Source organism: Miscanthus floridulus, chromosome 5 (genome assembly GCF_019320115.1).
Source record: "Miscanthus floridulus cultivar M001 chromosome 5, ASM1932011v1, whole genome shotgun sequence".
Taxonomy (NCBI): domain Eukaryota; kingdom Viridiplantae; phylum Streptophyta; class Magnoliopsida; order Poales; family Poaceae; genus Miscanthus; species Miscanthus floridulus.
Genome location: NC_089584.1, coordinates 79,121,285 through 79,146,695, shown reverse-complemented (window position 1 = coordinate 79,146,695; position 25,411 = coordinate 79,121,285). Strand labels below are relative to the sequence as shown.

Sequence of the window (25,411 nt, the reverse complement as noted above, 5' to 3'; positions counted from 1 at the left end):
TCTCTCTCTCTCGAATGGAAGGGAGATTTTTTTCCTTTTCCAAGAACCCTAGAGAACCCTAGAGGAGGGAGAGAGGACGAGGACGAAGGGGAGAGCGAGGGAATCACCGGCGAGAAGGACGAGGAAGGGGGAGGACGTAGGGTTGCCGTCGCCTCACGCCGCCCCACGGTCTCCTCGCGCCGCCCCGTGGTCACCTCGCGTTGCCCTGCCGTCGCCTCTGCTGCGTCGTCGTGTGCTCGCGTCGTGGAGACAGGGAGCCGGCACCGATCCGGATGGTAGGAGGTGTGGTTCCGTTCCGGGCCATGGAGACTGGGAAAAGAGAAGTCAGTTTTGGTTCTGGGCCAGTTTTCGTTCCAGGCCGGCCCGAAACGAACGCATATTCTAGTTTTCATCCGGATTGAAAACGGGCCGCAGCAATCCACCCGGAACGGGCCCGGGAACGGGCCAATCCGGTAGAAACGAGCGGGGCTTAATGAGAATGAAATCTCTTTGAAACCCATCGAGACTAGCCTAAGCTGCATGTTTTGTCTCGCGAAAATCTATCTGCTATGCTTCCAGAACCAAATAGCCTCCTTTCCGGTTCCAACGACCGAACAGAGGGTAGGGTTCCTTGCGGCCGAAGCGGTCACGGCACCACGCATGCCTCTACGCCTCCCATTACACTGCACGTCTGCACCACACCACGGCACCGCTTGACAGCCCACCCTCCGCCTTGCGCCTCCAAAACCCTTCCCCTTCCTTGCCCCGCCCTAGGGTTCGCGCCGCCTCGCCTCGCCGCGCCGCGCCGCCGCTGTCGTAGCCATGGGGTCCTCGCTCCCGCCCAAGGAGGCCAACCTCTTCAAAGTCATCGTCGTAAGCACCCCACATCCCCGCTCCACTTGGCCTCCACCCTCCTAGAATCGAGACGATCCGCGAATCTGCCTGCTTCGTGGTCCGGTTCTGCTCGATTCGGTATGCTGGCGATCCGAGCTGCTCCAGGAGTGTCCAGACGCATGGATTTCTCTGGTTTTCGAGTCTGCTCTATGAAGCTGTGGTTTGTTGTAACTGGATGAACAGGGGTGCCTCGTGATAAACAAGCTGAGCCTGTTAGCTCGGGAAACAGTGTTTGTAGCTTGAGCCATGAGCTGTGCTTAACCGTGCATGACTGTCACCTTGTTTAGTGATTCCATACCGACAGTGATTGGTGACTAATGTTGTCTCACATCTATAGGACCTTATTGATTGATTGTAGTGAGTAGTGACCTGAACTGAATGGATTTCTTGATCCTATATGCATTGTTTTAAGAAGTGGATTCTAATCTCGGCGTCCTAGTAGATAGATGGCACACAGCTTTGCTATGACATGGATAATTAAATCCTAGCACTATTAGTTCACATTGTAAATAGGTTGGATGGGCTCAAAATCTTAGCATGATGGCATGATTTTAGTTTTTTTCGCATAGCATCAAAATAGCTAAGTTGAAGTTTCAAAAACAAAAAAAATCGCTAAGTTGCCTCTTGGTTCTAAAATTTTGGACTAGCTGCTTCACAATGCTGATGGTAATAAGTGGTTATGGCTCTGGAGATTTACTGTAGCCTTTGTTGTGCTTTAGTGCTTTGGGTATTCGAGGATGATATTCATTATGTTCGTCAGTTGTTAACATGCAGAATTTCTGCACGTATGAAAAGTGTTCAACTGTTCATACTCTTGATATGTCCTATAATTTCGTTTGATGCCTATATAAGCTAGTCCACTATGTTCTGTTCTTAATATCAGATTATCACTGCGACTTGTGTTGCATGGTAGCTGTCTCTACATGTTTAACTCTCTAAAACTTTGTGTTAATGTTTTTTCCCCACAGAAATCCTACGAGACTAAGCAATATAAGAAAGGGCTTAAGGCTGCAGATTCCATATTAAAAAAGTTTCCAGAGCATGGTGGTATGTTGAAAGATATGTTCTGGTTCTATTATTACCTCATACTGTTGTATCCACTCGTAACATCCCTCTGTCTCGTTTCATGTAGAAACACTATCAATGAAAGGTTTGACGCTAAACTGCATGGACCGAAAATCTGAAGCGTATGAGCTTGTTCGACGAGGCCTCAAGGTTATCAATTAGTGCATTCCATTTTCTCTGTTGTTGATGTGATGATTACATGGGTACAGGTGTCTCAGAACTAACTCACATTAAACTTTTCGCAGAATGATCTGAAGAGTCATGTCTGTTGGCATGTCTATGGTTTGCTTTATCGGTCAGATAGAGAATACAGAGAAGCTATAAAATGTTACAGAAATGCATTGAGGATTGATCCAGATAACATAGAAATTCTTCGTGACTTGTCGCTTCTCCAGGTTGGTGTAAATTAACAAGTGTCTTTTATTTATATTTCTTTTGGCACAATAGTTTTCTTAAGTGTAGCCTCAATGAATTGCTGCCAACTAAAATGTGCCACATTCCAGTCACCTATGACTCAATGTTCTGTGCATAGCGCATTGTTATCATGAAATGGTCAGTAAGCGTTTTCCTCATTTTTATTTCAGTCAAAGCACATGATTTTGTTCATTATCTTATTGCCGAACATGTAACACTAAAGAAAGATAATACTTCCTCTGTTCCAAATTATAAGACGTTTTGGTATTTCTAGATACATAGTTTTTTTGCTACGCTCTTAGATATACACCATGTCTAGATACATAGTAAAAACAATGTATCTAAAAAAGCCAACACGTCTTATAATTTGGAAGGGGAGAGTACATAATAGCTGCTGTCCGAATTTGTAAAGTTGCTATGCTCTTAGATATACACTATGTCTAGATACATAGTAAAAACAATGTATCTAAAAAAGCCAACACGTCTTATAATTTGGAACGGGGGGAGTGCATAATAGCTGCTGTCCGAATTTGTAACGTGTGTTGGCATCACTATGTTATATGCCACTGCAGATTGCTGTTTGAATTCACCATTGTCATCCTTCTAAAATGTATAATGCTTATCTAGGCTTCAGGGCTTATTTTAAGAACAGAATTTTATTTGCTCTCTAATATTTTATTTTTCATCTTTTACACAGGCACAGATGAGGGACTTGTCTGGCTTTGTTGAGACTAGGCAACAACTTTTGTCGTTAAAGCCAAATCACCGCATGAACTGGATTGGTTTTGCGGTCGCTCATCATTTGAATTCTAAGTATGCCACTTTCTAATCGATGTTGATTAGAACCAATCTTATATGATTTATCATAATATGTCTTTGACCTCTACTGATTTTTTATGTGCTATATACGCTATGGTGAAAATCCAGTAGCAAACTTCATTCCAAACATTGTTGGGTGTGCGCTGTAAGCAATTGAAGTAGTACAGGGTGTCAAGTGCGAGCTGGATATAATCTTCTTGGCTCATGTATTCCTTTATCGTGTCAATTATTTGATTGCTCCATGTCATCATTGCAAAACATACTTTGTATAATATGCCTGTTTATTTTTTTGGCATATTGGTGTTCTTTTCTGCTAAGTGTGTAGATAGTCTAAAGGTCCATTAGTCCAGGGTTTGCACAGATGTCCCTACCTCACTTGTATATACCTTATAATTGAGCTGTACAGCCTGAAGATATTTTTTTCTATGATCCAAACCTGACCATTTATGTTTTTGTTTGTATTCTTTCATATCAGATGGAGAGTTAACTTGCTCATTTATTCATGATCTACGTGCTAACGCTTATGATTAAGACAGAGCATTTACTGTGTGAAAAAAATTGATCACTTAACGTGGTTTTTTGACTTGTTTCTGATACTAACTTGTCACTTGCAGTTCTTCTAAGGCAATAGAAGTATTGGAGGCATACGAGGGAACACTGGAAGATGATTATCCTCCAGAGAATGAGCGATATGAACATAGTGAAATGCTGCTGTATAAGGTTTGTGTTTCTTGAATAGGATTGCAGTTTCTTTTGTTAGTATTGGATTAGAAAAAAACATTTAGCACTGGTTCATGTTCTTCTGACACTTCTATTATTCTATATATGTACTTTGGCTTTCGCTATAAAACAATATTTGATTGCCAATTTTGTACTACTAGATGTTAATTGAAAACTTGTGCCCATTTGTTTTGCATGTTGTTGATGGCTTGATGCAATATTTCTTTTTGTTTTAACTGTATGCCATCTAGATTTGTTTATTTATTATATTAGTTTAGTATTACTTTTTAGCATTCAGTGTCTGTTTATGTTCACCGTGTAGTATTCTGTTCATTTGCTCTACATCCACCCCATGTCGTGTGAAGCTTGTGGTGTGAATTATGAAATACTCAAATAAGTGGTACCTAATTACTTTCTATTTTCGATGGTATTGGTTCACGCATTATGGCCATGTTCATTTCTTTAGGTTGCTATTATTCTGCTGTTAACTTTGCATCTATAATATGAATATATGTTGCAGTCATGATTTCATGTAATCTTATTGTCCTTTTTTTAATAGATATCACTGTTTGAAGAATGTGGGATGCTAGACAGAGCCCTTGAGGAAATGCAGAAGAAGGAGAGCAAAATTGTGAGTCCTATCCTTCCATTTTATGTTGCTTGTATGTGGTGGTGGTTGGGGATCACTAAAGATGATGTCTAAATAATAATGTTTTGTTCTTGTTCATGTCAATTGTCTGCTAGGTTGACAGGCTATCATTCAAAGAACAAATGGCATCCGTCTTGTTCAAACTTGTCCGCTTTGATGAATCTGAGAGCATATACAGATCCCTGCTTTTTATGAATCCTGATAACTACAAGTGAGTTACTCGTGTCCTCGTTTTACATGCTTATGTTCAGCCTTATTTTTGGGCCACTGTAAATGGGTATGGGTTTTGACATTTGACACAACTTGTGCTGCTAACGTTTGGTTTGTGCTACAACTGACCTTGCTAGAACATTTGCTAGGCAAAATTTTGCATAAGGTTTTGTTAGCCCACGGTTGGCTTAGGATTAGCTAGAAAAATAGCCTAACCAAATGAACTATAAGCATAGGCATTACAAAAATTGGTAATGTTGATTGAGGGCATGGAGCCATGGACCAACCACTCCCTTTAAATTGTAAGACATAATCTGCTGCTGATCTCTCTCTCTTTGTTTGCTGCATAGCAGATTTGGCAATAGGTCATTCTTTGCTGTCCTAGTTGTAGCAGTAGGGCAATAGGCCACCACTGGTACATTAGTTGGTAGCTAATACATTAGCCATGTCTTGGTAGTGGGTTGAGGTAGGAATTGTACTGCTAGTACTAGGAGTAGTTGGGGCTGTACTCAGCCATGCTCATGTGTACCTTATAGTTGGTACATGAGTTACTCTACCACTATGCAATGAAAAAAAGGCAGTTCAGTTGCCACAACCAGAGGCAGAGCCTTGGCCAGCGCCGGAGCTTCTGCAGTGTGTGTGTGTGCTGTGCTCACCTCTTCTTCTACCTCTAGCCATAGTGAGTGAGTGTGTGTGCTGGTAAGCTAGCTGCTTACCTGTGCAGGGTAGTGAGGGACCAACAAGCGGTATCGGATGTTAGTTGCCGAATTCTTACTCTTGGTAGTAGCAAAATTCTTACTCTTATCGAGAGAGGATGACACTAGGAGTTGGGGCAATTTTCTGGTTTATTTCTCACACAAATGCCATGCCAACCTGAGGGGTTGGGGATATATATTTATAGGCTGCTAGCCAGCCAAGCATATGCCAAGATGCTAGATGCTAAGATGCTGTCCTAGCCAGCCAAGGATGCCATCCTTGATGGGCAGCAAGACCACCATGTAAGATGCTGCCCTAGCCAGTCAAGGATGCTGTCCTTGATGGGCAGCAAGACCACCATGTAGCCACAAGGACCACCATGTAGCCACAAGGACCATATGCTGCAGCCCCACAAAGACCAGTCAACACAGAGACTTATCCCATCATCGGAGTCGCCGGACTAACCGCCGGCGATGGCACCTGGCTCGGAGACGGGTGATAGCAGCGGAGCTGCGGCAGGCGGCGGTGGTGCTGTGGCCCAGCCATGACAGGAGGTCGTCGTGCGCACGGTGCGGGAGCTCAGCGGCACTACTTGGCCATAGCTCACTCGCACCAACTATGGCGAGTGGGCGGTGACCATGAAGGTCAAGCTCAGACCCCGACGGCTCTGGAACGCCATCGACAAGGGCACCGACGTAGAAGAAGATGACATGTCAGCGATGGAGGCCATCGTCACTGCCGTGCTGATGGAGTACAAGGAGCCGTTGGGGGCGAAGAAAACTGCTAAGGAGGTGTGGGAGGCCATTGCTGCGATGCGCATCGGCTCTGATCTCGCAAAGAAGGCGATGGCCCAGCTGCTGAAGCAGGAGTACGCCAACCTCAAGTTCCGCGATGGTGAATTGGTGGAGGACTTCTCCCTCCGCCTGCAGTCGCTCATCAGCAAGCTGGGGAGCCACGGCGTCACCATCAACGAAGAGGAAGCGGTCTCCAAGTACCTCCACATCGTGCCGGTGAAGTACATCTAGATCACTCTCTCCATAGAGACGATGCTGGACCTATCCACCCTCACCATTGAGGATGTGACCCCGTCTGCGGGCGGTGGACGAGCGCATGGAGCAGGCCACAACAACGACGGACAATGGCAAGCTGTTGCTGACAGAGGAGTGGGCTGCCCGGATAAAGGAGAAGAAGTCCGGGGAAGCCTCCAGCCGCGGTGGCGACGGCAAGCACTGCGGCAAGGCTTCTTAGGAGAAGAAGATCGACCCTAACGCCTGCTGGCGCTGCAGGAAGACAGGCCATTGGGCAAATGTGTGCCCAAATTGTAAGCAGGAGAAGAAACCTGAGGCTCATTTGGCGCAGGCTGATGATGATGAGGCCACTCTCTTGATGGCGATGTTCTGTGCACTGCACTATGTTGAGGCCAAGGAGGAGGGAGAGGTGATGGCGGTACAGGAGCACGGGATGGCTCTGAAGGCTGTCAACCTCGACGAGCCACGCGCCCAAGTCCACCTCGGACGTGTGGGCGGCGAGTAGGAGCAGCGGTGGTATTTGGACTTCGGCGCCAGCAACCACACGACGGATTCCAAGGCGGCCTTCTCCGAGCTCGACGGCAACGTGACCGGGACAATGAGGTTTGGTGACGGCTCAAGGGTGGCGATCCGAGGGCGTGGCACCATCATTTTCCGGTGCCAGAACAGCGAGCACCATGCGCTGACGGACGTCTACTACATCCCCCAGCTGTGCTTGAGCATCATCAGCGTTGGGCAGCTGGACGAGCGCGGCAGTGAGGTGCTGATCAAGGATGGCATCCTCAGGTTCAGGGACCGGGAGCAGCGCCTTCTCGCCAAGGTGAAGAGATCCCGGAACTGGCTGTACCTGCTCGACTTGAAGGTGGAGCAACCCATCTGCCTGGCTGCACGGCGCACAGAGGAGCCGTGGCTGTGGCTTGCCCGGTATGGCCTTCTCAGCTTCGACGCTCTTGGTCGGCTGGAGAAGATGGTGACTAGGCTGCCTCACATCGAGCACGCCGGCGAGCTGTGTGACAGCTGCTTGGCTAAGAAGCAAAGGAGGTTGCCATTCCCGAAGATGGCGAAGTATTGCGCGGCGGATGCCCTCAAGCTGGTCCATGGTGATCTCTGTGGGCCGATCACGTCGGCAACGAATGGAGGCCGCAAGTATTTCATCTTGCTCGTGGACGACTGCAGCCGGTTCATGTGGCTGCAGCTCCTGACGAGCAAGAACGAGGCGGCGGAGGCGGTCAAGAAGTTCAAGGCGCGCGCGAAGGCGGAGAGCGGCAAGAAGCTGTGCGTGCTGCGGACTGATCGTGGCGGCGAATTAACCTCTGTAGAGTTTGTAGCGTACTGCACGGATCAAGGTGTGGTGTGCCACCACACCGCGGCGTACACGCCGCAGCAAAATGGCTTGGTGGAGAGGCGCAACCAGGTGGTTGGCATGGCGAGGTCGATGATGAAGGCTAAGAAGATGCCGGCGGAGTTCTGGGGAGAGGCGGTGACCACGACGGTGTTTATCCTCAACCGCGCGCCCGCCAAGGCCCTGAAGGGGAGACGCCGTTCGAGGCTTGGCATGGACGCAATCCGAATGTGTCCTTCCTTAGGACATTTGGCTGCGTTGGCCATGTCAAGAACACAAAGCCCCACCTTGGCAAGCTGGAGGACAGAAGCACGCCCATGGTGCTGTTGGGCTATGAGGAGGGCAGCAAGGCCAATCGGCTCTATGATCCCAAGGGAGGCAAGGTGGTGGTCTCTAGGGATGTAGTGTTCGACGAGATGGTTGCTTGGGATTGGGAGGATCAAGGCGCCGGGGAAGCTGCTGGTGTCAGCAGCACATTTGTTGTCGAGCACCTGGTGATCCAAGGAGGAGATGATGGCGCTGGAGAGCAGGCTGCTGGAGAACAGGCTGCTGCTGGAGAGCAGTCTCCACCAGCAGCGGCGCATTCACCTCCACCATAGTCCCCTGCGACGGCAGCGCAGGGGACACCCCCATTGGAGTTCGCATCACCACCCACCGACATCGACGAGTTTGTGGATGCTTTCCATGACAGCGAGGAGGTTCGGTTTAGGCGGGTGGACAACATTGTCGACGAAGGGGGAGCTCCTGGGCTGGCTAGCCAGCTTCTGGATGACCCAGAGCTACTCCTTGTCAGCGCAGAGGAGCCGTCGACGTTCACAGTGGCTGAACGCGACGCCAATTGGCGCCGGGCGATGCTGGAGGAGATGAGGGCGATCGAGGACAATGGGACATGGGAGCTAGTGGATCCATCGGTGGGCTGCAGGCCGATCGGGTTGAAGTGGGTCTACAAGGTGAAGCAGGACGAGCGTGGTGTTATTGTCAAGTACAAGGCTCGGCTTGTTGCCCGCGGCTCGTCCAGCCGCCCAATGCTGATGGAGTCCGTTCGCTTGCTGTTGGCCATGGCAGCAGCAAAGGATTGGCGTGTCCACCACCTCCACGTCAAGTCTGCGCTCCTAAACGACGAGCTCGTGGAGACGGTCTTCGTCAAGCAAGCTTCGGGCTTCGTCGTCAAGGGCGCTGAGCACAAGGGGCTCAAGCTGCGCAAGGCGCTCTACGGGCTTTGGCAGGCTCCAAGGGCGTGGAACGCCAAGCTCGACGCCACTTTGGGCGAGCTTGGGTTCACTCGCTGCGCCACAGAGCACGCACTCTACACACGGCGACGGGGGAAGGAGGAGCTCGTTGTCGGCGTGTGTATGTGGACGATCTGATCGTCACTGGAGCGCGAGCGGAAGACATTGAAGCATTCAAGCGCGAGATGGCGGCTCAGTTCAAGATGAGCGATCTCGGCGCGCTCTCCTACTACCTCGGCATCGAGGTGCGGCAAGGGAATGAGAGCATCTCCCTGGGCCAGCGCGCCTATGCGGAGAAGCTGCTGGAGCGCAGTGGCATGGTGGAGTGCAAGCCATGCGCAACTCCAATGGAGGAGCGGCTGAAGCTGTCCAAGCACAACACGGCGGCAAAGGTGGACGCGACGCGCTACCGGAGCATCGTCGGCGGGCTGTGCTACCTCACGCATACTTGGCCGGACATCGCGTTCACAGTCGGGTATGTTAGTCGGTTCATGGAGGAACCGCGTGAGGATCACTGGACGACGGTGAAAAGGTTGCCGCGTACGTCAAGGGGACGCTCGATCAAGCGATCATCTTCCCCAAGAGTGGTGGCGAGGGTGGGCTGTGGCTCACGGTCTTCAGTGAGGCACCCCCAAGGCAAAGGAAGGTAAGCCGAAGCTCACTGTTCTCAGCGACGCAGACATGGCGGGCGACATCGACGGGCGACGGAGCACCTCTGGTGTGCTTGTATTCCTTGGAGCAGCCCCCGTCGCCTGGCAATCGCTGAAGCAGAAGATTGTGGCGCTGTCGACGTGTGAGGCGGAGTACGTCGCAGCGGCCACAGCGGCGTGCCAGGCTGTCTGGTTGCGCCGGCTGCTTGTCGAGCTGACCGGCGAGGAAGCTCACCCGCCAGCTCTGATGGTGGACAATCAGCCCGCCATCGCCCTTGCCAAGAATCTTGTCCTCCATGACCGGAGCAAGCACATCGACATTAAGTTCCACTTTCTTCGGGACTGCGACGATGGAGGGCAAATCGTCATCGAGTTTGTCGAGACCGGCATATAGCTCGCTGACATCCTCACCAAGTCACTCGGGCGCCTGCGGTTCATGGAGCTGAGGAAGATGATTGGCATGGATGAGGTCAAGGCTTTGGGTTAGCAGCAGGATTAGGGGAAGAATTGTAAGACATAATCTGCTGCTGATCTCTCTCTCTTTGTTTGCTGCACAACAGATTTGGCAATAGGTCATTCTCTGCTGTCCTAGTTGCTGTAGCAGTAGGGCAATAGGCCACCACTGGTACATTAGTTGGTAGCTAATGCATCAGCCATGTCTTGGTAGTGGGCTGAGGTAGGAATTGTACTGCTAGTACTAGGAGTAGTTGGGGCTGTACTCAGCCATGCTCATGTGTACCTTATAGTTGGTACATGAGTTACTCTACCACTATGCAATGAAAAAAGGCAGTTCAGTTGCCACAACCAGAGGCAGAGTCTTGGCTAGCGCTGGAGCTTCTACAGTGTGTGTGTGCGCTGTGCTCACCCCTTCTTCTAGTGAGTGAGTGTGTGTGCTGGTAAGCTAGCTGCTTAGCTGTGCAGGGCAGTGAGGGACCAACATAAATGTCATGCATCTTCTCAACTCGGATATATGATTTTAGGCATTGCAATTTCATCAATTTGTTTAGTGTCCTTTGTCCCTACCTATGAATGAATAGACAAAATGTTGAATTGACTGTTCTGAATTTGATCAAGGAAAATTTGTGCAGTGAATTGTTTGCCTCCTTACATGATGCCCATGTGTGGGAAATAAACTTACTAATTTGTGTTGAACAGTTGACCATATGTGGTTTATATCAGCCATACTTGGGGTGGCAATGTATTACGAGTGGGTGTGTTACCCTCACATGGCTACTCTGGTCTGATTGAAACCTTGGGGAGCCACCATGATAAATGATATCTTAGCTAACGTGTTAAGCTGAATCAAGGAGGGAGGCTTAAGTATGATCTAGATGTTTCCAGCATGTTGCTTGATGTTGCACTACCTTCCCTACACAGGCTCATGGTATGCACATGCACCAAAATGTGTAGTTGCTCCTTTTTTGTGTATTGTAGGGTGCCATCCACTCTAATGACGTTAGCATTCCTTGATTAGAGTGAGAATGGAAGGTGTATTGTTCGCATGGACTGGATTTGCCTATTTATGTTCTTAATCTACCTCTACTGCTACCAGTAGCCAGTAGGAAAGGACATCAGGCAAAGAACAGCCATGCTGTTTTGTAATTATATCAAATTTTGGATTAGCACATCTGATCTTGAAAATATGAGTGGATTTCTTGTGTGCTATGAAAGTACATGCATCTGTGTACCTTTCATAACATTATTTGTACTGGCATTATATTTATAACCTACCTTTTGGTACTCTTATGAATGAATGAATTCTTACTGTTTCCACTCAGATACTTCATTGCTGTGCAAAAGTGCCTTGGCCTATACTCTGATAATGGTCAATATTCTGCTGATGACGTTGAACGCTTAAGTGCATTATACAACTCACTTAAAGAGAAGTATGCTTGGTCATCTGCTGTTAAGGTAAACTAATAAACTACGTTAAATTGCGACCATATTTTTTGTCACACTCTTTCTTCTTCTTGTATTCACTACTAAACTTCCCGGTGATACAAAAATAATACCATTGACATGGACATGCCTGGTTTTATCCTAAACTCTACTTTCCCTGCATGTATTGGTAGTAAGCAGATGCATATACTTGAGAATATGTGAATCTAAATTTGTGCATCTTCCCTGTGCGACAGCGTATCCCACTTGATTTTCTGGAAGGTGAGAAGTTCCAGGAGGCAGCAGACAACTATGTCAGACCTCTATTAACAAAGGTAAGTGATAGTTTAGTTTGCAGATAATACATATATGGTATTTCATCTGTGGTTATTTTTAATTTTGTTTCCTTATCATTCAGCATTAGGCTGGTATAATCAATTGTAGTGCATCCCATATATTTTTTTTCTCAGGGTGTGCCCTCACTATTTTCTGATTTAAGCCCACTCTATGAACATCCTGGCAAGGTAACACTATTTTGTGCTTTGTTTCGTTTACTGGTCATGTTGTAAGTCGGCAAGCCACTTCATATGCGAATTCTAAATCCTGTTGACAGGCAAACATACTGGAGCAGTTATTTCTTAAAATAGAAGATTCAATTAGGACTTCCGGATGCTTTCCTGGATGGTAATCCTTAGTGCCCGACTACTATTGTGAATGCATGTTTCTTACTTGCTTATCTACTCATTGATGGTTAGCCAACCATTCTGTTGTGTCATTTTGCAATGCATGGAGTACTTGATGCCTTAACCAGATTCTGTTTGGTGATGGATAGATGGTTTTCTGAGAGGCAATGCTCCCTAAATAAATACATGAAATGCCCTGTGTTGGAGCTTCCAACTCGAAATACATAATCATCAATAGGCATCTGATGTTACTCGTTGAACTGTGCAAAATATTCACGTGTTCCTTACACATACCAGAATTGCGAGACAGCATTTTGCTGTAATGCAACAAACTGTAACTAGATAGTGTTTGCCCCACTTTTCAAGATTGTGCTTGTAAACAATCTGTGACAAATATATTGCCCAAGAAGGCAGCCATTATAACTATCGAGGTAACTGAGTTATTGCCAATGACTACTATTGATTTTCACTGTCTTGCTTTGCAGTCCACAGAAGGAGCCTCCTTCCACACTGTTGTGGACTCTGTTTTTGATTTCTCAGGTCTGCATTTGCTGTGCCATTTTACATGTTTTGTGACAAACTTCTCATTTTTGTATAGAAAAATATCATGAACTTGAATAATCATGTTTCCTCCCCATATTGTCTAACGCAGCACTATGACAGAAGAGGGCAATATGACATTGCTTTAAATAAAATCGATGAGGCTATCTCACATACACCGACTGTCATCGATTTATATTCAGTAAAGGTTTCTCTCTCACTCACATTCACCCACACCCGCACATGCACGCGCATGCATTTTGTTTAAGTTTTGTCGCGTATTTTGTTTACTATATAGCTAATGTCTCCTGTTAATTTAAGTGATCTCTTATTTATATACATGCAGTGAACCAACATTGTTTTTAATTACCGTCTAATCTTGCCAGCACCATTATGATTTCTTAGTCTGTTCTGTTGTATGTTGGTTTAAAGGTTTCAATTGATTGTATAATACTAATATATCTAAGTCACATGCTGTCTATAACTCTGCTAATACTCACACTTATATTCCAGGGGAAGATATTGCAACATGCTGGAAATTTCACAGCAGCAGCCGCATTAGCAGATGAAGCTAGGTCCATGGATCTTGCTGATCGTTATTTAAACAGCGAGTGTGTTATGCAGATGCTTCAGGCTGACCAGGTAGCTAATTAGGAACAGACCACTTTTATGTGGCCTTTATACTTGTTATCATCAGTGTTGCTTCAGAGCACTGCAGTCAACCTATTAACTTGACCACTCATATGCATATAAGTATTTAGATTTGCTGTGTGGAAAAAGTATCTTTGCCACCATGAATCGTATAATTCTTTTTCTTCCATTATAATTTTTAAAAAGTTTATCGTCAAATGTGTGTATTGGAGGCCATTTTGATATGCCAATGCTGGGTTCAAGAAAAGGGAATATATGGAGACTGTAGCATTTATCCAATAAGAAAGCACTGGAGTTTCTTGGCGTATACTTGCAAGCTCTTTTACATTTAGCTGTTTTTTGGGATGTATGAAGGTTGGCCTTGCTGAGAAGACTGCTGTCTTGTTTACAAAAGATGGTGATCAACACAATAATCTTCATGACATGCAGTGCATGTGGTATGTGCTCTTTGCCCTCTGCTATCCATCTCATATGTTCACTTTCTATCTAACTACATGATATATATCACTTAAGGTATGAGCTTGCTTCTGGGGAGAGCTATTACCGTCAAGGTGATCTTGGCCGGGCCCTAAAAAATTTCTTGGCAGTTGAAAAGCATTACGCTGATATGACTGAAGATCAATTTGACTTCCATTCGTATTGCTTGCGGAAAATGACACTTAGAGCATATGTTTCTATGCTGAAGTTTCAAGATCGTTTGCATGCTCATGAATACTTCCACAAGGCTGCTGCTGGAGCTATCAGGTAATGGTTTGCTTCTGGTGTTTTGTTTTCATTAGTTTGTGCCTCTATCCAGGATAGTTGGTGATGCTGCTGGCACAAACTGCAGGTGCTATATGAAACTACATGATTCTCCAACAAAATCTTCTACGGAGGAGAATGATGAGTTGTCAAAACTGCCACCTGCTCAGAGGAAGAAGTTGAGGCAAAAGCAGAAGAAAGCAGAAGCGCGTGCTAAAAGGGTAATCTCAGACACTCACATAGGATCAATGTTTACCTAGTTTTCTGATTTTGTCCCATATTCCTCCAGGAGGCTGAAGAGAAACAAGAGGATGAAACAGCTTCATCTAACAGTTCAAAATCTGGAAAGAAACAACATGCAAGACCAGTTGATCTGGATCCACATGGTGAAAAATTAATCCAGGTATTTATGTGCACTGCATGGCCTTATATTTTGTGTAATATTTATCAGTTTTTGGTACTCACAAGTCGCAAGTTATCTGTGCTAGCTAGAAGTTCTACCTTGGTTTATGCAATTTCTTGTTTGCAGATTGAAAACCCGCTTGCAGAAGCTACGAAATACTTGAAGCTTCTGCAGAATAACTCGTCAGACTCATTAGAGACCCATATACTTTCATTTGAGCTAAGCATGAGAAAGCAAAAAGTTTTACTTGCTTTCCAGGTATGTTATTTCTGTCTAATATCACTTATCTTGCCCTAGGCTACTCTACCTCTACTCGCTCTCATTGCGATTTCCCCACTCTGTTTACATCCTGATACGCTGTGTCATATGTATCTATGTAAATTCATTGATGCTAGTTACACCGCTGCTATCTTTAGTTATACATTTTTCTTCTTAATATAAACATAATGATTATAAGCTAACAGTTTCCTGGTATGAAGAAACTCTGTAATTATAGTTGGAGAAAAAAATCTGTAATTATAAGCTAACAGTTTCCTGGTACCAACATCACAGAGAAATGCCAGATTTGTTGCCTACTATCCTAGCAATGTAATTGAAACTGAATATTCGAAACCATTCTTAAGAAGTTCATATGTATAAAGAAAGTGTTAGATATGTGCAAAGTCTGGAAACTGCATGTTTCATTGCCAAGCAAGGTGGGTGGTGAGTTCAACAGTTTTTTACTATTATAGGTCTAGGTCAGTTCTGGATAAACGTTGTGGTGTACTCCCTCGATTCCAATTTATAAGATGTTTTGGCTTTTCTAGATACATTGCTTTTGCTATGTATCTAGACAGTGTATATCTAAATGCATAGCAAAAAATGCGTATCTAGAAGCCAAAACGTCTTATAATTTGGAACGGAGGGAGTAACATGCAGTGCTTATGCACCATGGCTGCAGTAGTCTGAATTCGACACGGGTGCAGGTACGCCTGGGAATGGATCGTGATCCACTCCTAACCCCACCCCAATCCTAAATACTTTAGCAATAGATCGATCCTGATCCAAACCCTTTTTTATGGAGGATAGTCCGATCCAGCCCTGTTCGTTTTAAATTATACCCTGCTCCAATCCACTCTTATGTAGATCCTCGGGCCCGATCCTTGTACAGTATTAGGGCCTGATCCTTTTACAGTGTAGAGATACACACTCGCTGGTTATTGGATCCTTGGACAGTATTAGGGCCTGATCGCTGGTTACAGTGTACAGATACACACTCGCCGGCTGGTGCAGTGCAGTGCAGAGCGCTAGTGCCTGCCTGCATTTCACAAATAAAATATAATATACTAAAGTGGTACCTTGCTTCACTTAAGACTCATCACTCAGTACAAGGGTATTGAATCATTACATCTCAGCCTTGCTCAAAGATAAAGCTACCAGTTTCCAACTGCCGAAATACCAGCTGCAATCCTAAATTCAAGAAGAAACTAACTAATATATAGCAAGCAAAGAACGCAAAACAAAGAAGAACACAGGTGTTGTGTCAAGTGTCAACCATGCTAAAAAATGACAGCTTGAGTTGTGTCAAGTGTCAACCATGCTCAAAGATGTTCCGTTTAGCAAATGAATCGAATGAGGGCCCATTCTCAGATTTGACACGGTGAGATTTGCAGTCTTTTGACAGGCAGTCATCAACAAGTTTCCACTTCAAACACAGGGAATTGGATTCTTGCGGAGATGCCATGAGAAGCCTTGCTTCTAAGTTCTAACTCCAAACAAATATGGAACAAGAAACTAAGCCCTAATATATACACAAGTTACAGGTCTCCCTTCATATTGACATCTCAGAGGTCCTGTATAAGACAATGAATGAAATTTATCTCAAGCAGAAAACACAGTTCAATATTCTAGAAATTGGCGAAATAATAAATGGAACATTAGTAACAGTGACGCTAGCATTCGTAACACAAAAACTAAGTGGACAAGGAAGATCAATTGCATATAGCAAACATCAATCATGCAAATAAAGGGTCTAATTAAGTTGTTTTTTAAACAATGAATATCACAACATTCCTAGTGAAACAACATTCCTAGTGAAACAACATTCCTAGTGAACCAACAGCTAGGGCACTAACCTGTCAATCATCTACTTCATCTGATTCAAACATACGATGTCCGGTCATTGGTTGACCTGCATTGAACAAGACAAACATATTAAACCACTATTGTAAATAAAATCGGCTTTGCAATATGTATCTGAAATATGACAATTACCTTCTTCTGCATCATTAAAGCCAATCAACCAATCTTTTGCACAGACTAACGCTTCAAGAGTTTCTGGAGAGAGAGAGATGTCCTATTTTTACCAAGTATCCTTCCAGCAGCACTAAAAGCAGATTCTGAGGACACTGTGCTAACAGGAATAGACAAGAAGTCTCTGGCCATCAAAGACAAGATAGGATAGGCATCCGAGTTTTTCTTCCACCATGCTAGAACATTAAAGTTCTCTATCGGTCACACAACTACTCTAGGATCATCCAAATAAATATCCAGTTCTGATCTTTCTAAGCGAGTACTCGAGTTTTGTGATGAAAATTGAGCAAATGCAACGCCGTTTGCCATGAAGTCCAGAAGAACTCGATTCGCCTTGACTTAAAACTTCCTCTTCATATGAAACGAAGACAGAACCTGTGTTGGTCCTCACAACCCTCTCGTACTCTAGATAATATTTCTTCAAGTATTGTCTAAGCTCTCTCATCTTCGCTTCTGCTTCTGCATTCTCAACAGTCAAGTAAAAGAACCTGACAAAATCAGCTTTCATTGATGGGTCCAGGACTGCAGCTATGAGAAGTACCATACTAGGCGCAGCCCAGTATTTCTGAAACTTGGTATACATAGCTTCAGCCAACTCATTGAGCAGTTCATTGGTATTCCACGTCTCATCAAGCAATACATCTCGAACTGCCATCAACATCTTCAGAAAGAGGTGGGCCGTTGGATGCCTATCCGCAGAAAATGCTTTTGTAGCCTCACTGAACTGTTCTAGGAATTCGTGAAGCGATTCAGCTTTCTGCCAGTCTTGTTCACTAGGAACATCCTGATACTGCTCTGCTGCGAATCTGTTGAGAGCTGCTTTATATTTCAGAGCTTCATTCAACATGTCATACGTAGCATTCCAGCGGTGGGGAACATCTAGAACCAGCCCCGACTTGCCTTTGAGACCTAATGCCTGAACGATTGAGTTGAATGTTTGCAGACGAGAAGGTGTAGATGTGACAACCTTGATAATGTCTCTTACCCTTCCAACTGCATTTGGTATGACTTGCAATCCAGCTTGGACCATTATATTGAGCACATGAGCGGCACATCTGACATGTATGTGTTCACCCTTAAAGAACATCTGAGCACCTAGAGCAGCACGCAAGTCTCTAATCGCTCTGTTGTTCACGCTTGCATTATCTAGAGTCACTGTGAACACACGATCAACTAAATCCCACTCCGTCAAGCAAGCCGTGATGCCATCTTGCACAGCAAATGAGTTATGGGGGAAAGAGATCTGCTTGAATGCAATAATCTTCTTATGGAGCTCAAACTCTTCATCAATGTAATGAGCTGTATCTCCAAGATACCCCAAATTTTGGTTTGACGACCACAAATCAGCAGTTAAACTGACATGAGACTTCAACTTTGTGATCTTTTGATGTAGCTGTAATTTCTCTTCTTCATACAAGATCAGACAGTCTGCACGAACAGTTTGTCGACCCACCACATTGAATGAAGGCTGGCAATAATTTATCATCTCTTTCCAAGCAGGATCATCTGCTTTTCGAAATGCAACCTCAGCACTAAGGAAGTACTTTGCAATCAGACCTCTGAATACAACAGGATCAAATACAGAATTATCTCTATCAGACTTGTTCTTCAAAGTTGCTAAGAATCTGTCCCTGTCCTCTTGAGGGATATGATGACAATAATATCCAATATGCCTATTCAAGTGAGTTGTCCCTTTCCCTGACACAGAAGACAACTGGAGCTTGCAATACTTGCACACAGCCTTCTCAATTCCATCAACGATTTCCGAGTCAACATAAGCCCAAACTTTAGCCCTCTTTTTCCCTGACCGCCCTGACTGATCAGTGGAGATAGCATCAAGACTATCCTCAACTTCTGCTGCTGTTGCTGATGAAACCCTCTCCATAATACCTATATCACAAGATTATAAGTGCAGTCAGCACAGCTCTAGCAAGCTATTTCTGCGGTACACTGAAACAATTGTATAGAAAAAAGCATAGAACTGAAACAATTGTATAGAAAAAAGCATAGAACTGAAACAACTGTACAGTTTATACAGCTAGCAATACAACTAAAGCAAAATCTGGAATTGATGTTGCAGCATATCACAAGTACAAGTTTATACAATACTATTGTACTGTACTTTTCAGAAAACAGAAAGTCCCATTTACTAGTAACCGTAAAAGTGATATTCACTCATGATACTGGTAACCTGTACATATTTTTTCTAAATTCTAATCATGCATCCCTGATACTAAAACAAAGCTTGCAAAAAGTGTCAGATGAGGAAATCAGGTTACTGCAACTATGCAGGACCCTACCATGAACTCTAATCTACTTTGTGCAAGGAAGATCAATGTTTCAGGTTCATTACAGTCTCAAATAGATATTAATGACACTTAAAATAACTTATTAACTCTACCGCTATTGGACATTTCACAAGAATATAGGATGAAGATTAGCTCAATGTTTCAGAAGCACTAACAAAGAGGTGTGGATGATGAAAATTGAATGCCACAGTCCACATACAAAGAACATCTACAAAAGAGTACCGATCTGTTGGAGCACATCTACCAAATAGTACCGATCTGTGGTGTCTCTGTCCAAATAATTTTAAGTAGCCATAAGAGCAAAAATGAAAATTTTCTATTTTGAAATGCCGGCACCAGTTTCGTCATCATATTATTTCAGCATCAAGCAACCGGATTTGCATCTAGAATCTAGAAATAACTAATCACTCTATTGATACAATATCTAGTGCTAGACATGAGTTCTCTGCACTTTGCAACTACATTACCGAACTGTGGGAACCGATGATGCAGCTGAACTAATTGTAAGTACTCCGTAGCTGACAATGAAGCCACATCAACAGATCGAAGGAACAATTTCTTATCGGAAGAACAGATCGAAGGAATAACCTTTGGGAGAGACGCCGGCTCTTCCTACAGGCGGCTGGAGAGGGTCGGCCCTGATTCACGGCGCTTGGCGGATGGAGAGGGGCGACGCTGCTTCCTGGCGGGACGGCTTCTCTTTCCTACGTCGGAGGCCCGATCAGCGGCTCGGGGCCAGGAGGAGCGGCAGGTGGGGATCTTGGCGATGGATGGAGAAGAGATGGGGCCCGACGAACTGATGCCCTCAAGCTCTAGCATTGGCGAGTAACGCATCTTGACGAGGAACCATCTCGAATGTAGAATCGCAGCTGCCGCCGCCGCAACCTCCGCCGCCTTGACCCTCAGCTCCGAGGACCATCGCCGCCCCTCAGGTCGCGACTAGCGAGGGCTTCAAGAGACGGATCCTTCTCCCGATCCGTGGGCCGGCCCTGTTCTATTATCCATACGTGTTGACTCGAGCCAACTCTAGAATCCAGCCCTTCTACAACAGAATCCAATCCAAATCGACTTGTTCCATTACACAGCCCTTAAACGATCCATAAAAGAAGGCCCATGAGTTGGGGGCTCTGTTCGGCCCTTGGATTTATACGATCCATTCCCAGGCGGGGTGCAGGTGTCATTCCAGCTGTCCAAATCCAAACCTTTCTTTCTTTAACCATCGATTTCTAGAAATCCGTATAGTTTATTATCATAAGTTTTAAGTTTCTAGATTAATCATGAGAAATACATTCGTAATATATAATTCACATATTGTCAAAGATAGAAATGTTTGACTTAGGACAATGCTAGAATGACAACTACTAATTTGAAACAGGGTGAGTAAATATAAACTTAAACCTATGGTATGTGGTCACAGAAGATCCCTCTTAGTGTTGTATGCAAGGAAGGTCCTCTACAAGTTGCAAAAGCAGTACACTTGCAATTTGTGCAAAGGAAAAGTAACTTGTGTGAAGATAAAAAAAAGCAGCGAAACACTTACCTCTCTGGTATATAGATGCTAGGCTTTATCTCATCGTTCTCTCATGTATTATCTTTTTCTCTCCCTCTACCAGTAGGACTCTTCTAAACATGTCAGAAGCGAGTCGGCACTGTGATAGATACGCATGGACATGGGTGTTCGCCCTTGATGGGTTTTATTTTTTATATATGAATTTGTTTCCTATATCCTCCCTCAATCACTGAGCATCATCTTCTACAATAACTAGAAGGATACCCTGAGCATTGCATGTTAATGAATATAATACTGAATTTATCTAGTTGAAAGCATGTAGGTTAGTATTATTATACTTAACTCGCTACATGCTCTTAGTTTGTTGCCTTCTGTTGTACAGCGGCCTTAATTTTTGTAATCCATCTATAATTTCAGGCAGTTAAACAGCTCATTAAATTGGATGAGGATAATCCAGACAGTCACCGCTGTTTGGTAAGTTTCAAAAACTACACCTTCCATTAAGCTTTGTTTCCATGAGTTATATGACATGTCATAATAAATTCCCTTCTTACAGTACACTAATGACCTAACAGCTAGTGAGATGAGTTATGTTTTTTTAATTCATGAATTTATTGGTTCTGATAATTCTTCCTTGAGCCCATGATATCTTCGATGAGAACAAACTGAATGCTATTCTTCAGTGTGCCTTCATGGCGTTGTACCTTGGTTGTGAGTTTGTTTTTGGTCAATACATACTAGGATTGCTGCATACCACACACATCGGGTGCATTTTGAAGTCTGATGATAGTTTTTTCTTCTTCTCTTGTTTGGGTTAAGTCAGTGGGGAAAAGGCTGTATAGTTCTCTATTTGTCCACTCAGAATTAATGTGGAGTCAATTGTTTCATTACGAGTTAATGGTTTCTCGAGTGTATGGATTCAGGGCCATGCATTTTTTTAGTGCTTTCTTGCTCAGTGATAAAGTCCCAAATAGTTTCATTATGAGATGTGACTTCGGCACTACTACTCGGGAGGAGGAAGATGTTAGTTTGGAAGGTCAAGTAGTGCCTATGAAGGATACTTTTCGATATTTAGGATCAATGCTACAGAGGGACGGGGATATTGATGAAGATGTTAGCCATAGAATTAAAGCAGGGTGGATGAAGTGGCGGCAAGCGTCTGGTGTCCTATGTGACAAAAGGGTACCACAGAAGCTAAAAGGCAAGTTTTATAGGACGGCGATTAGACCTGCTATGTTGTATGGTGCAGAATGTTGGCCTACGAAAAGACGACATATTCAACAGCTAAGTGTCGCGGAAATGCGTATGTTGCGTTGGATTTGCGGTCATACAAGAAGGGATCGAGTTCGGAACGACGATATACGTGAGAGATTAGGGGTAGCGCCAATTGAAGAAAAGCTTGTCCAACACCGGTTGAGATGGTTTGGACATGTGCAACGGAGACCTCCAGATGCACCGGTGCGTAGTGGAATCCTAAGTCAGGATAGTAACGTGAAGAGAGGCAGAGGAAGACCGAAGTTGACTTGGGTAGAGGCAATAAAAGGAGACTTGAAAGGATGGAATATACCTAAAGACTTAGCCTTAGATAGGAGTGCTTGGAAGACAGCTATTCACGTGCCTGAACCTTGATTGTTTCTGTTGGGTTTCAACTCTAGCCTACCCCAACTTGTTTGGGACTTAAAGGCTTTGTTGTTGTTGTTGTTGTTGTTGTTTCTTGCTCAGTGATAGCACTTAATTCATATAGAATTGTGGCTACTTTGGTTGACATCTTTTGACATTTACAGAGATGCTTTCTGAGCGACATACTGTGCTTGTATATATTTGATGTAATGCCTTGTACACCAGTGACCGCACAAATAATGCACCACTTTGATTATGTTAGGTGATAGTGATGGTGATTAGAGGCTACAACAGTGGTTAATGTTATTAGTTGTTGGAAGATAGGGATCTGAATCAAAATGAGCTAGTAGTTGTTGGATGACAGCATACTACATTAGTGATACTTTTTGAAATACTTCACCTGATTAATTCAAGATAAATCTGATCATTTTATTGTGTTTTTATTTAATTGATCTTTATTTTGCAGATAAAATTCTTCCACAAGATAAACAGTGGTTAATGTTATTAGTTGTTGGAAGATAGGGATCTGAATCAAAATGAGCTAGTAGTTGTTGGATGACAGCATACTACATTAGTGATACTTTTTGAAATACTTCACCTGATTAATTCAAGATAAATCTGATCATTTTATTGTGTTTTTATTTAATTGATCTTTATTTTGCAGATAAAATTCTTCCACAAGATAAACAGTCTTCCTGGACCAGTGACTGATTCAGAGAAGCTAATTTGGAATGTTTTGGAAGCTGAACGACCTGACATGAGGTTCTAATTTGGCACTTGCTCTATCACTGTGTGTTTATTACCAATTTATCTGACTAACAAGTACCAACAACCTACAGGCAATTACATGGAAAGTCCCTTGTTGAAGTAAACAGAAGTTTCCTCGAAAAACACAATGGTAACTAATCGTATCTCTTCTTAGTGGGTATTGTCCTGATCAGGAATCTTACTCTTTGTTGATGATATCTCTTTGCCAGCTTCCTTGATGCACCGAGCAGCTGGTGCTGAAATGATGTATCTCTTGGAGCCAGATAAGAAGATGGAGGCAATTAAATTAATTGAAGATTCAACAAATATTACATCGTCAGGGTAAAGAACAAAATAACCTCTATTTGCTCAGCTGTATTTTATTGTATGGGTGTTCACATTTCTTGTTTTTTTTTCAGGCATAGTGTGCTTGGTCCTGTAAAAGAATGGCAAATTCAAGATTGTATCGATGTTCATAAATTGCTGGAGACAGTCTTTGGTGATCAGGATGTTGCAAATAGTAAGTTTCAAAATTGTTGTACCTGTATTGTGTCACATGCTACATTGTTTTAAATATGGTAGGGTTTTCTCCTTTTTCTTTTGTTGCTGTGTTAGGTATTTTAATTTCACATTACATGAATACTTATGTCACTAGGTGCTTAGTATTGCATGATGGCATGCTTTGAGGATTTATTCCGGTAGCTAGAACCATTGCATGTTAAGCAGATTCGTACAACACAATACTGGTGCTGGATGCTCTTGGCATGCACCTACTAATAAAGCGTGCCTATAGATGTTTGGTCCTTTGACATAACCAGGAATAACCCTATTTTTTCAACAGGGTGGAAGGCACGGTGTGCGGAATATTTTCCCTACTCGACGTACTTTGAAGGCATAAAGAGCGCTATTTCAGCCTATGCTGTTGACCATAGTCTCGAGAGCTCACCAGAAAATGGAATTGCTTCAAACCCTCAGCTGAAATCAAAAGAGGGAGAACAAGGCAGTTTGAACGGGACTGTGCATATTGTGGATGATTTGAGCAGCCTAAGCATTCGGTAATGCATGAACAAGCAGCTGGATGGTTACAACTGGAACAAAACATATTTTAGAACTGGAGCCAGTACCCAATTAACCAAAGCGTACAGAACCAAGGGGAACAAAGTGCTCTGGTGAAGTAGTTGTCGGCACATCACATTTGAAGAGTATATTATTGATTGGGAGCTGAGGTGCCTTCAGTCTGGTTATTGTCTTGGTTCCAGCCTGTACCTTTTTGTTGCCATTTTGTAGACAGTGAAAGAAAAATCTTCCATCACAGTTACGATGAAGTTGCGTCAGCATTTGTTGCCTGGCGATATCAGGGTGTGACCATTCATTTGAAGCAGCGATCATGGATTGTGTAGTTGGTTCTCTTATGACTTGCGCTGCTCCCTCACTCTTGTTGGACTACAAAATTTTGGCATAAAGCAGGTGTATAAGGTTAAACCTTTTTTAATTTACAACTATGTGTTTCGGGATAGTTTGGTGTGTCGGGGGTTGCCTTGATCTCTTCTGCTTCTGCAACATTTGCTCCTTGACGCTGTAAATTAGTTGATCTTGAACATAGAAACTGTATTGAAGGGCGGGTCTGGTGCAGACGGTAGAGTCTTACCGTCTGTGATCGGAAGGTTTCGGGTTCGAGTCGTGGTCTTCTCGTATTGCACAGGCGAGGGTAAGACTTGCCACCGATACCCTTTCTCAGACCCTGCATAGAGCGGGAGCTCTCTGCATTGGGTACGCTCTTTTTATAGAAACTGTGTTACAGTTGTTATGAGAAATAATGATCAATGTTAACCCTGGGTGTTTGACCTATTCAATTCGCAATGTGAAAAGCACGCGTTGTCGAATTTGAAGATAAAATTGCATAACGTTACATCTATTATTAATTTTTTTTTTTGGTTACCCATGTTACCCTGGTCTGGAACTTGCATTTGTACCTTTTATGCTTTGAAGTAACAAATGAAGGCCACAACACGTTTCAGTGATATCTCTGAAATAGAAGGATGAAATGGTTTGATTTTCCAGCCCAATATGGCCCAAAGTTCATTTTGGCACAGCCATGCCTCTGCTTGGTAACAGCAGTCCAACAGACGGCTATATATATGCACTCACATTTGTATGAAATATTTGTTACGAAACGGTGTCTCTCAACAGACACCTCTTCGGTGATCTCATCAACGACGCCATGAATAGACACATGTTTAAGAAGTGATCTCATCCATCAATTACAAGACTAGTAGATAAGATTAAACAGTTAGTTTTACTCTAAAAGGCATGTCTTTTAGAAAGAGTCGTGTCCCTTCGTG

At 44.0% G+C, this 25,411-nt stretch overlaps 2 protein-coding genes across 4 annotated transcripts; one reads left to right on the top strand and one right to left on the bottom strand.

The window, feature by feature from the left end:
• Positions 1 to 655: 655 nt before the first annotated feature.
• On the top strand, positions 656 to 24,585 carry LOC136450109 (N-terminal acetyltransferase A complex auxiliary subunit NAA15-like). Of its 2 annotated transcripts, XM_066450399.1 has the most exons (26): positions 658 to 852; positions 1,842 to 1,920; positions 2,006 to 2,088; positions 2,184 to 2,333; positions 3,050 to 3,165; positions 3,786 to 3,891; positions 4,451 to 4,522; positions 4,636 to 4,751; positions 11,474 to 11,606; positions 11,831 to 11,908; positions 12,044 to 12,097; positions 12,187 to 12,257; positions 12,742 to 12,796; positions 12,909 to 13,004; positions 13,310 to 13,438; positions 13,802 to 13,884; positions 13,961 to 14,191; positions 14,277 to 14,409; positions 14,478 to 14,591; positions 14,718 to 14,849; positions 21,120 to 21,176; positions 22,987 to 23,084; positions 23,162 to 23,220; positions 23,300 to 23,411; positions 23,489 to 23,589; positions 23,911 to 24,585. In XM_066450399.1, the coding sequence occupies exons 1-26, from the start codon at positions 802 to 804 to the stop codon at positions 24,126 to 24,128; spliced, it is 2,727 nt and encodes a 908-aa protein (XP_066306496.1). In that variant the 5' UTR covers positions 658 to 801; the 3' UTR covers positions 24,129 to 24,585. The 2 variants fall into 2 exon arrangements, 1 of the variants encoding a protein (XP_066306496.1); XR_010758267.1 differs by lacking the exons at positions 23,300 to 23,411; positions 23,489 to 23,589; positions 23,911 to 24,585 and having other exon boundaries at positions 656 to 852; positions 22,789 to 23,084; positions 23,162 to 23,212.
• On the bottom strand, positions 15,861 to 21,101 carry LOC136450110 (zinc finger BED domain-containing protein RICESLEEPER 2-like). 2 transcript variants are annotated; one of them, XM_066450400.1, is made up of 4 exons: positions 19,781 to 21,101; positions 16,845 to 18,773; positions 16,706 to 16,761; positions 15,861 to 16,423 (listed from the first exon to the last, which is right to left on the bottom strand). In XM_066450400.1, the coding sequence occupies exon 2, from the start codon at positions 18,766 to 18,768 to the stop codon at positions 17,104 to 17,106; it is 1,665 nt and encodes a 554-aa protein (XP_066306497.1). In that variant the 5' UTR covers positions 18,769 to 18,773; positions 19,781 to 21,101; the 3' UTR covers positions 15,861 to 16,423; positions 16,706 to 16,761; positions 16,845 to 17,103. The 2 variants fall into 2 exon arrangements, with proteins under 2 accessions (XP_066306497.1, XP_066306498.1); XM_066450401.1 differs by lacking the exon at positions 19,781 to 21,101 and having other exon boundaries at positions 16,845 to 18,865.
• Positions 24,586 to 25,411: the final 826 nt, after the last annotated feature.

Coding starts and splice junctions, on each gene's coding strand:
- LOC136450110 (XM_066450400.1), bottom strand. CDS start 18,768: ATGGAGAGGGTTTCATCAGCAACAGCAGCAGAAGTTGAGGATAGTCTT.
- LOC136450109 (XM_066450399.1), top strand. CDS start 802: ATGGGGTCCTCGCTCCCGCCCAAGGAGGCCAACCTCTTCAAAGTCATC. Junction 853..1,841: donor ACCTCTTCAAAGTCATCGTC/GTAAGCACCCCA, acceptor TTTTCCCCACAG/AAATCCTACGAGACTAAGCA. Junction 11,909..12,043: donor TCAGACCTCTATTAACAAAG/GTAAGTGATAGT, acceptor TTTTTTTCTCAG/GGTGTGCCCTCACTATTTTC.